Below are 11529 nucleotides of genomic sequence, written 5' to 3' on the forward strand. Positions count from 1 at the left end.
AGGTGATAGATGTAGATTCTATACGTAAAGATGTGATGCAATGTTTCTTTGGCACTATCTCTTTTCTAGGATAACAAAGTGAGTGGAGTGACATGCTGCTCTCGCTTGTTGGGCTGTTCATATCTGTCTCCCTGGGTGCTTCCAAAGCCCTGGGTGCGCACTGAGCTGCTCTGTGCCAAGGATGAGTTCCTGATCCTGGGGAATCGGGCCCTTTTCGAGCAAGTGTCCTATCAGGAGGCTGTGCACACCGTGCAGGCCGTGCGGGATCCACATGCAGCTGCCAAGAAACTGTGCTCCCTTGCCCAGAGCTATGGCTGCAAGGACAACATCGGAGCCGTGGTGGTGTCACTGCAGGTCGGTGAGGACAGCTGCACTTGTGAGCCACCAGTGTTGAACGATGAACTGCGGGGTCCAACCCCGGCCCCTATGTCTGTGTCCGTGACTCCATGCCCCAGTGATTCAGGAAACATCTCGTCTAGCAGTGGTATTGGTACCGAGTTCAGCAGTGAGGCATCAGCCTCGGAGGTGGGCAGTGAGGCAGGGTCCACCGCTTCGGATGAGCACCCATCCTCTGGCCTTGCGTCTCGCCCAGAGAGGCGCTGCAGCCTCCACCCTGCTCCTTCACTCTGCGGGATCATGGTACCAGGTCCAGCTCCAACAAGAACTCTCCCCGGTGTTTTCCAGCGCCAGCCCTCCAGTGCTACTTTCTCAAGCAACCAGTCTGACAACGGCTTGGACAGCGATGATGAAGCTCCACTTGAGGGTGTCATCTCTAATGGTAGCAAGTTAGAGGTGGAGGTAGACATTCACTGCTGTGCTTTCCAGCTCCGGCCAGGGGCCCCTGAGAGCCCGAAGGAGCTGAATCTTGAAAATCGCAACGGTAAAATGCGCAGACAGAACAGTGTGGTGGTTTCTGCTACAAACGGTTGTCTGCTGGCTGTATGTGGTAGAGAGAATGGAGACCTCAAGAAGTCACCTTCCACATCCAGCCTGTTCGGTAAGAAACTGTCCAATGGTTCTGTGGTGGCCCCGGAAGACAGTCATAATATCATTGAGGTTGCCCTGGAGGCGCCTAAGAAAAAATCTGGCTACTTTACCGCCCCAGCTCAGCAGGACCCAGAGGACCAGCTAATTGTGCCTCCTGGTCTTGAGCAGGAGGTGAGAGAGCAGCTGAAAAGCCAGAGCCTTCTTGTCTCGGGCATCTCCACACCTCCAACACCCACTTGTGTAAAAGATCCACTGTGGGATCAACCACACCCTCCTGCATTTGCCTCCACCTTAGTTCCAGGGCCGGGCCTCGCTACTGTCCTGCAGCAGGAAGTCTACGATACCGCCCTCTAGGACACTGAGACAGCCATTTGGCTTCAGTTTGGATTTTGCCATTCTTGAGATGTAGGACTATCTCCTACAGCTGGTTTAGTTGGAAGAAGTTGCCATTTGAAAAAATTTTGAGAAGACAAGAAAAGCCTTTAGAACTCTGTTAAAAACTGATACTGTGCCATTAAAGAGAGATAAGCAGAATATGCTCTGAGTATCCGCCACAATAGGGCTGAACAAGGTTTCCACGTGTCCAATATGTCAACAGCATTTCCCTTTACTTGGAAAGTTAAGCAATCTGATGGATGCAGAAAAGATTGTGGTCGGTCTCCCCACCAGGAACCCAAAGGTGACTCAGGTCCTGCAGAGATTGATTTGTGCGGAAGCTTGAAAAAGTGCCTAATACGGACGACACATCAGAGAGCTCAACGCATCCAGGTTAAGAGTTTGTTTTAGCTATAGTCAGACAGGACACGGTCTTTACAAACACTCAATGTCCCTGGACACCTTTCTACGGCTATTGAAGCTTGGCCCATTGTTGTCTTTATTTAGCTAAGAAAACTATGTTGAAAACTTGAGTTTTTATCCCATAATCCCATCAGAATTCAGCCTAAATGAAGTCAAGCTTTGCTCAAAACCCCAAACAACTTTCAACTACATTCAAATATTTTTAAGTGGACGTCTTTTCACCATTAACTTTTGAGTTCATGATGTTTCAACAGAAAATGATGCTGTAGTTTCCACGTCTCTTCAGTGAAAATGTTCTAGTGGGATAACGCTAGCAGATACGACTCTCCTCTCTTAGTGGCCTACACAAAGAGAACTAGGGTTGATCTCGTTACCCAAATGGTACGTTTAAAAGGATATTAGTATTGTATTTTGTTTGATTTTTAAAGAGAGAAATCTCATTCCTGACCCAAAGGTCACATGTCAACTTTAAAAAAAAAAGAACTGAAAGGACTTAAGATGTCATCAACATGTAAAGACAAGAATAACTGCCTTTATGTTGTTGAAATTATTAATTTGGGTTTTATTTTATAGAATCTTACAAACTGGATCAATCATTGTAGAAAACACTCTCTACAACCACAGAGGGATAAGCTTTGAGTGCACTGCAGACCTCTTATGAGCCGTTTGACATTGAAGATATTCAGCTTTAGTGGGCTGAAGTGGTAGTAACAGTAGAAAAATCAGTGAAGATGAATCCCCATAAAAGCCTCATTTCAGAGAAGAAGAATAAATATTTTGAGTTTAGGCATTTTGAACACATTCTGATTAATTAATTTGAACAAATCAGCCTGATAACAGTCAGTGCAAGTATAAAATGATGTTTTATCTATCTTCTTCTTTAAAATCTCTTTTTATGTGTAGACAGATTATTGATTAACATTTGAGGCTGCTGATAGTAGTTATATTATACAGCGATGCTATGAACAAACTTGTCATCTACTTGTCATTTTCTCACATTTACTCCATGCAATATTTTTCTGCTTGTTCTGTCAAATGTTGGACTTAGAAGCTGCTTTGCCAAACTGTGGTGAGAGGAAATAGGATTTGTCAGGGCAAACTGACTGTTTGACTGGCAAGAAATCAGTCATAGCTGAATGGGAAACTTATAACTCAGTCACTTGACTTTGCCTGAACAACACGGAAATTAATTAGAACAAATATCTTTGGTAAACAAAATTTGAACAGTGTTCAAACTATTACAAAGCATTCGTTCCAAGCTTTCCGAAAATTTTGAAGATTAAATCTTAGAAATAGAAGCTTGTCGTGATATCATTTGAAGGTATTTTTTTTTCTATATACATTTATGTGCTGTACTGTTTTTTAAATCATTGGTTAATGCTTTTTTAGATGTCAGCAAACACAATAAAAAAAATATGAGCGTAAACAAATGCGGTATTTGACACCAGAAAGACTTTCTTATTAAGTAAGTCACTCAGAATATATAATAATTTCTTCCCCTCTTCAAAGCTTTAGCATCATGTTATATGATAATATAGTGTACACAGAGCCCTCAGCAATTATTGGCACCCACTGTCTCTAGTGGTAAATGGTAAATGGCCCTTTATCGATTCCAGAGGACCCTAAGTACTGACTTCACACTACGTTCAGTAGTAGCCTAACTTCAAAATATTATTACTTAAGAAGTAAAAGATTACAAGTTAAAACTAGTATCTCTGTGATCTACCTGGAAAGAAAAGCTACGTATAGATTTAATAAGTCTCAGTTAGGTATAAGAATTGCCGGGTTTCCCAGTAAGTGTTGCCCTGGCAGTCTTGCATAAAACAATTATTTCTTACGGTATTTGACTCCACAGGATAGATGCACTAAGCTAGAGTTTGGATTTCTCTTGTTTCTGTTTGATATTGGAATAAAATATTTTTATTTATGATGATATTTACCTTCAGTGCCAGTAAATCCTGAGGTTGCTGTACCCAGGGGTATAAACTATAATTGTATTTATGATATCTAAATTATTTGGGGAAACTCAGTATCGTACTGCCCTAGAAACCTCACTTTATCCAGCTCCGAATGCCTCCAACTTGTTCAGCTGAACTTCTGTGGTAAGATGTAGTCCAATGTTTGCTGTTGTCGGTAATTATTATGTTAGTTTTACAATTTTCCTTCTTCTTTGACCCTAATTTCAGTAGTTTTGGAATTTCACATGTGATTTTAGCTGGAACTATAACGTTTTTGCCTTAAAGCTCCTCTAAGTAGTCTTTAAAAGGAGAAGTCCTTTGAGTTGTCCATCTATATTCTGTTTTTCTAAGAATCGTCTTTAGAGGCCAGCACATACTATAAAAAATCTGACAAATTTGTTTCTTTTACATATGTAAGAAAAAAATTTCTTGCCAGATGCTATTTCAAGGACAAACTATAAGAACATCTGTCCTGGGGTGAATATTTTTTTCTGTTTTTGCAGAGCATGTGAAGGCCTCAGTTTCTGGCTTGCCAAGTTGTTGTACCCTCAACTAAAGTAACTCTGCTATAAGCACTTTGTACAAAAAAAGAATTAAATCTGCTGTCACGTGTGTTTCACTTAATGTTTAGCAGTTTAACAACAGGTTCCTCAGTCACACACAACATTTCTTGTAAAGGACACCACTGACAGTAAAGCGGAAGGTAGCTAAAAGTAATATCACTAAACGAAGGGTGAAGATTGAACATATTCTGTTGCTATTCATGGCTAAGACTTGATCAAAAATATTGTGCTTATTTGTTTTTTCTATATCAAAATCTCCCTACAAATAATACAAAATAAAGTATAGCTTCAAATTGTATCATGCACATTATCAAAGCCGTTGGATTATTTTTCTAAAGTTATAAAAGTACAGATTTTACCTACAAAGCACTTTGCTAAAGCTAATAATTAATTCTTGTCACTTTATCGACCTGTGTCTGAGATGCCAAACACGTGGGACTCTGTGGTTCTGATGTCCACAATCCGCTCAATGCGTCTGGCGTCTGGCCCGAAGTCAGCGAGACATTCGCGGACACTGCAGACATTCTGAGACAGATTATGATTGTGCGAGTCAACAGAGGAGAGCTTGAACTTTCCCAGAGGTTTCACGAAATGGTGTGATCTTTTGAGTTCTCTTGTAAAATATGCAACATGTCAAGTGTAAATATAAATGTGATGAGAATGTCACTTTACCACCCGAAGCTACATAAATCCTGTCACTTAAAATGTCTTAATATTGAGTGCTGTGTGTATGTATGATGTAGTCGGGGTTGTGTTTATATGTTTCACTGAGCATTTTTTGTGAGTCTGCCCAGTCCATTTGACCCGCTGTCTTTGTGCTTTGTTGCCAGTCCAAAATGAATATGACATTTCTCTGTAGTATTCTCCAAACTAACTAAATCCATTTTTGACATCATTTGACCCTCTTAAACTGTTGCTGTCTCCTGTATGATGCCATATCATCCTCAGCTATATTTTTTCCAGCTTCAAGTATGTCTTATTTTTGATGAGGCAGTCATTGTGCACTGAAATCTGCCTGGAACTGGATGCACAGAAACAGGAAGAAAAAGGTGTGAAGAATGTGCTTTGGTTCAAAAGAAAACACTTAGCACAATACTCCTTAAACATTTTAAGAAGAGGGAATTCACTTTAAAGCAGACTACATTGTTTTTCTCGTGATTCATTTATTAACTTTGGAGTAGTACTTCCTCTTTGCACATCTACACAAGCTTGCAGAAGTATCTGTGTTTCTGTGTAGTGTGAAGTGCATGCATGCCTGTGTGACCAATGGTTTGACTGTAACTCTGTGTGAACTGTGAACGAAACCGATCAGAGGCGCTCCAACTGACCAAAGTAGCCACTGTCTAATGTCATGTTTCCTTTCTGCAGATTTTTTTTTTTTTTAATTCTTGATGTTTTTTTTCTCTCAATGCCAAGAAGCTTGATGTTTATTTTTGTACTTCATTGTATCATGCAAATTTCTATCACCCTCTTGCTACAGAATTGAAAACTATAGGGATTCCTCAGAAAACTGTCACTCATTAGGGCACCATTGAGGGTACTAACTGTAACTGTATTTTGTACTTTAAGCATGTGCTAAATACAAGTCAACTGAGAAACATGTATATATAAAATATGGTTTATTTGTATAAAATGAAGCATATCCAATATATTTTTTCTAGCATGCTGATTGCTGCTAAAATTTATGTTGAGTAATAAATAATAACATTGTTTAGGAATGGATCTAACAAAGAGCACTTTTGCTGTTTTTCAGAGACTTATGCTCATATGAACCTTCTGTGAAATAAAAGATAATCTTTTTTTTTTTTAATTCAGATGCTGCTATTATTATTTTCAGTTTTTAATTATTTTTTTTCCACAATTAACTTTAAGCCAAGTAGCAATAAAACTTTTTACTGTGAATGGTTTTGTCCAGCTTCATTTTAATGACCATGTTTATGATCATTTTTAGTTGCTCGGTAAACATGGGTCAGTCAAAAATGTCTATTTGAAGACAAATATCAAATGTCTAAAACATAAGGAATAAAAGAGCAGGATGGTTTGTATATGTGTATTCTTGTGCTTATATATTTACTTAAGTAATTTATAATTGATATAATTGAGTTTATCACCAAAACACAGCATTTTAGACAAAAACATTTATTTTTGCTGTACAAACAGTGGTTTAGCGGTTTAACCTCACACATCTAATGTATCTGTTAGCTTAAGTTAAAGGCTTTTGCCTCATGCAATTATTAATTTAGATTTCTGCATGTTTTTATTGCTTAGGTTCATTGCTGAATAAAGTAAATGCCACCTACTGGACAAGCTTAGAAATGCACCCTGTAGTCTGGCAAAGATTTAAAGACTCACTATTATAAATGTGCATCAAATCAACAACGCTACACATAAAAACTTCTTGTGTAAATATTTTCAAACCACCAGAGTAGCTCTTGCATTGTTAGATTTCAAGATAAGGTTAAAACGGTTGTTTTATGTCAAAAGAGAAGCAAGACTAAAAGTTATAAAAAAGTATTTGATCAGTTTAGGGTTAGGGTTAACTCTAACCCTGACACACGCACACAAACACAAACCAACATTAAGCTCCAAATCTCAAAGGATATACATGATTGATCACTGCATTAGTTGTATTTTTGTCAAATGCTCCTTTGTCAGTTGAGTCTATTTTACCCCCTTACACTTAGTTTTGGTTCTGTCATTTAACCTAGTCTCATACAAGAAATAAAGCGATCACAAGATGAGTTTTGAATTTATTTCACCAGCTCCTCCTCTGCCTAACACATCCCATATTAAGAACAGCTTATGATTTTTTTTTTTTTTACAAGAGGTTAAATGTTCTATCATACATCTCACAAGTGGAAAGAAAAGTTGTTTTCCAATTACCTCTTTTTACATGCCAAAATTATGAAATTGTATGTACGGTACTCTCATCTGGCTGTTTATTATGACATTTACAAAAAAAAAAGGTCAGTACAAAAGTAGAAATAAGAAAAGAGCATCAAGAATTAAAAAAGGATTCCAGCTTACATAAAGAAATTTAATACAGAAAAAGACTTAATGGAAATCCCTTCCAATCTGTTAAACGTTTTCTCTAATGTGAGTAAGAAAAGCATGTTTAAAAATAATTGTCCTCATTTGTTCTTTCATTCTTCTGCTCTCGCATTAATTTGAAGGCTCTGACTGCCAGCACCCCACCAAAGATGAAAACAAAAATCCCTGCCACTCCAAACAATCCTCCTGCGATATCTGCACCATTAAAGATGCAGTCAAAGCCCTTGTGTCCTTTGCTCTTGTACATCTGTTCCCTCTCCTGACAGATGGGGTTTTGGTAGGTTTCCTGTATTTTAATAAAGTAGAAAACCAACCCAGCGATGTAACCTAAGCCAATCAGAAAATTCACAACAGCTTCCACAAGCAGCGCAATGGGCCAGCGGTAGGAGACCCTGAAGACTCCCAGGGCAAACATGACACCGGCATATACCATCAAAATCCCACCGCAGGCCATTGAAAAGACATATGGAGGCTGCTTGAGCTGGTGGAAGAGGCGGTCCAGCTCCTTGACTCTGTCTGCATCAGCTCCAGTGAAGGCGCTGGCACCTCCAAAGTAATAAGCGTAAATTCCTCCGAGGCTGGCCAGGTCGCGGTAACCCCCGTTGTTGCTGTACGGCACTGCGGCGCAGATTATGATAAGAAGATTCACAGAGATCTCCATGAGCTGGCAGATACCTGAGAGACATGCAACAGAGAGCAGCGAGATCATAGTTTTAACACCGACCTCAGTGTGGCTTCTAAAATTAATACATTTTCAGCAAAAATGCCAAATTTCCAGATCTTTTCTCTGATGAAAGAGTTTTGTTTCACTGGAAAATTTTACTTTGTCTTAGAGAACTCCAAAATTCAATGAAAATCAAATCAGGTTTGATGCAGTTTAGGAATCTGCATTTAAGAACATTCAGTTCAAATATTAAATGTAAATAAACTGAAAAGTAAAATAGTTAAACATCACAATAATGGAGGGCAAAACCCCATGGATAAAATGTCACATCTTTCATTACATTCTGTTGCTACACGGTAATATACAGAAATATTGAACTGTACTAAGCTTGAGCTTCACAGAAGAACCTCAAAGAGAATATACTTACCTCTAGAGGTTAGGATGTACCTTAAATTGTACAGGGCTTCTCTGTGCTGTTGTTGATAAACCTCATGGTTATACACTGATGTTTCTCTGGGCCTTCAAAGACAACACCATTTTATTTAGAGATGTAACATGACCTTCATTGCAATGTAAAACAAAAAAATATCAAGCTTTCATCAAGTTTTCTTACAGTGTTGAGGGCCTTTCATGAGCAATGTATGGAGCTGACCCCTTATGAAAAGGAGGACTTGTCACTTCTCTCTTTCTGTTCTCTTTGGTTCTTCTGTCACTGCTGAATCGCTCCTCTACACCTCCTGGGTTTTGGCTGTGTCTCTGGTTATCATATAGAGAGTGCTGTCCCCTGTGTGAGTAAGCCCTGCTCTTGGACTCTGCAGACACATCACTCCTCCGATGGTGTCTTCCCCTGTCTGGCATCTCCCTTTACCTGCTGAAGAAGATTATGGACATGAATCCTATTACAGACTCCAATAAACAGAGTGGATGGTTGGCTTGTGCACAAAGAAGAAGCTTACAAGACACAACAAGCAGCAAAGCAGTAAGGTGGAATATCTACAGTTAAAATCCTGCGACAGACTGGTGACCTGTCCAGGGTGTATACCGCCTCTCGCCCGAAATGTCTCGCTGGAGATAGGCACCAGCACCCCTCCTGACCCCACAAGGGTCAAGGGTGTAAAGAAAATGGATGGATGGATGGATCTACAGTAAAACCAAATGTATAAAAACTTTTAATATTTTTTCTCACTATTTCACAATAAGTCTAAATGTTTTCTGGTTCAAGTCAGGTAGGATTACCAAATAAGATTTATTTGCCTAATGCCAGCATAATGAAAAGAGATGTCCCTGGATTTTGTGAAACAAATTTGGTAGCACTGACTTTAAACTTTATAATTTGGCTATATCCTTATATGACCTTAAAGTTTGGTGGATTGTTTACCTCTTCTTACTTACAGAACTAAAGAAACTGAGTCAGTGTTGTAGGCCACATAGTTCTTTTCAGGTCTACACAGACAAGGTTTCATGATAGACATCCTAAAACACTGATTTTGTTGACCTTAATCCACTTTGTAATGAATTTGCTGATATGTTGGCCATTGGTAATTGTGATGTAACTTTAACTACTTCTCTGATATCCAGAGATGTTGCTTTAATGTAATTTTTCTGAAATGTAAAAATTTGACCTGCAGCAAAATAGCCCCACAGGATAATGTGGCCACCTCTGTACGTCACAAGTGAGATGGCATTGTCAGGCTTGGAACTCCTCCAAACGTGGTCATTATAGTGAAACGCCAAAATTTTACTTTAATCAAACCACAAAACATGTCTCCAGGTTCAATGCATTTCTCTTTGAGTCTATGTTTAAAATGCAATCTGGCTTTTTATGTTGCTTAGAGTATTGGTATCTTTCTCTATGTCTAATCGGGAAGAAAATCATACTGGACGACTTCAATCAATATGAGGTTAGCAAATGGTGATGCTGTTATTACAGCTCGTAATGCGCAGGAACAATCCGGTCAGATTAATTAGCTTTTCGTTCTAAAACTGACAATGGTTGTAGTTTTATCCAGAACCTAAAACATAGTTTGTGTTTCCCCTAAGTCCCGTTCTTACCTCCGCTTGTTTTCGTTTAGAGCAAAGCAGCGCAATCCACCTGTAACAACTTCCTGTTGGAGATCTTCTTCACTCACCTGTTCTGCGTCCACACCCACTTGATGTGAGACGTCTTTGTGTTAGGTGTGTAACTTCATCTCCACAGACTGAATCGTGGGTAGGACTCAGTCAGGGCCAGTGCCTCCACACGTGAAGCATGAATGCATTCATTTGTTGATCAAGACACTATAACCAAAAACAGTTTATTTTTCCCCATCAGGTTGAATTTGACTAAATAAGGAAATTAGGGCAGAAATTAGTTAAATTACTTTTATTTTCACTGTATCGTCTAGACTTTGTTTGAAAACCACAAGAAAACTTCTGTACACACTGGGAATGGTGATTAAAACTAACTTATTGTTGGTTGAATTAACTTCAAAAGTCCAAAGATTTGCGATTGACGCCACAACCCGGACACAGAGCACGAGGTCAAGCGTCATGCTAGTGAGTGTAATCACGTTACTCAAAGCACTTCCGCATAGGAAAAGATCCCTTTCAATATAAATGTCACTATGATGTCATTTACCATCTTATTCAAGATTCAAGACCAATTCTTAACAGATTTGTTTGCATATATTTGCATGACTCAGCACCATAATAACAGAAAAACTTGAGTTCTGTGTCTAACTGTGGTGTCCTAAAACGGATAATGTGTTTTACAAAAATAGTTTGAGAGACCATCTTAATAATGATTTGTGGTCAATTCGAAGAGATTTTCTTAGTCTACCACACTGTCCTGGTGTCCCCTAATTTTTTCTCAGACACCAAAAGTGACTTGATACATTTGGAATAACACATAGATCTTAAATAGAAAATTATATATTTGTATTTAACTTTTGTTTTTTTCCAAATCAATTGGGATTCCCATTCTCCACCATAATGAGAAGTTTGTTAACAGTTTATAATATGGACAGTTGACCAGGGTAGAAATCAGATGGTTGAGACTTTTTTGTGTGTGTGATTTTTAGAATAGATTAACTATTTTATTACTGATCTTATAGTCAATTTAACTAAACTGTTTGGGTCCTAGTAAAGACTATTTATTATGTCTATGGTTTTGGTCACTCTGAAATTAAAAACGTTTGCAGGTAATTTTGGCTAATATTGCAGTCTGGGTTTGAGCAACAGCAGTGGCATCCTAGGAGTTATTTATTTTAGTGGTTGGATGTTGAAATACAACATTCATGTTGTAGACCTATATCGTTGGGGTGTGTTTTACTTTTTTGATTTTTGAGGAGTTTACTTATCTGAAACCATTTAAAAACTATTATGTGACAAATACCTAAATCAGACTTCAGCTCCACTCCTTTCTTTTGTTTTGGTGAATTTCAGTGACTGTGTTAAATATCCATGTGCTGTCTCAGATAGTTACTTTAACACTTAAGGTACTGCTTTGTCTATGGATGAAGACATTTAT

At 38.6% G+C, this 11529-nt stretch overlaps 2 protein-coding genes across 6 annotated transcripts in view; one reads left to right on the forward strand and one right to left on the reverse strand.

Moving 5' to 3' along the window:
* The window catches only part of phlpp2 (PH domain and leucine rich repeat protein phosphatase 2), a 43621-nt gene extending 37730 nt beyond the window's left edge, over positions 1-5891 (forward strand). Inside the window, exon 19 of the mRNA XM_028014549.1 lies at positions 70-5891. Within this exon, the coding sequence (XP_027870350.1) occupies positions 70-1341 (1272 nt within the window). The 3' untranslated portion in view covers positions 1342-5891. The remainder of the gene's footprint in view (positions 1-69) is intronic.
* On the reverse strand, positions 5715-10543 carry marveld3 (MARVEL domain containing 3). Of its 5 annotated transcripts, XM_028014553.1 has the most exons (5): positions 10382-10543; positions 10151-10298; positions 8635-8892; positions 8449-8540; positions 5715-8032 (listed from the first exon to the last, which is right to left on the reverse strand). In XM_028014553.1, the coding sequence occupies exons 3-5, from the start codon at positions 8877-8879 to the stop codon at positions 7422-7424; spliced, it is 948 nt and encodes a 315-aa protein (XP_027870354.1). In that variant the 5' UTR covers positions 8880-8892; positions 10151-10298; positions 10382-10543; the 3' UTR covers positions 5715-7421. The 5 variants fall into 5 exon arrangements, with proteins under 5 accessions (XP_027870354.1, XP_027870353.1, XP_027870351.1 ...); XM_028014552.1 differs by having other exon boundaries at positions 10151-10543; XM_028014550.1 differs by lacking the exon at positions 10382-10543 and having other exon boundaries at positions 10074-10163.
* Positions 10544-11529: the final 986 nt, after the last annotated feature.

Source organism: Xiphophorus couchianus, chromosome 4 (assembly GCF_001444195.1).
Source record: "Xiphophorus couchianus chromosome 4, X_couchianus-1.0, whole genome shotgun sequence".
NCBI classification, from domain to species: Eukaryota; Metazoa; Chordata; class Actinopteri; order Cyprinodontiformes; family Poeciliidae; genus Xiphophorus; species Xiphophorus couchianus.

Bases quoted from the DNA above. Each gene is read 5' to 3' on its own strand.
- marveld3 (XM_028014553.1), bottom strand. From the start codon at position 8,879: ATGCCAGACAGGGGAAGACACCATCGGAGGAGTGATGTGTCTGCAGAG. The intron at 8,541-8,634 runs GTAAGAAAACTT...TTGTCTTTGAAG, and splicing joins CATGAAAGGCCCTCAACACT to GCCCAGAGAAACATCAGTGT. The intron at 8,033-8,448 runs GTAAGTATATTC...CATGTCTCTCAG, and splicing joins GTACATCCTAACCTCTAGAG to GTATCTGCCAGCTCATGGAG.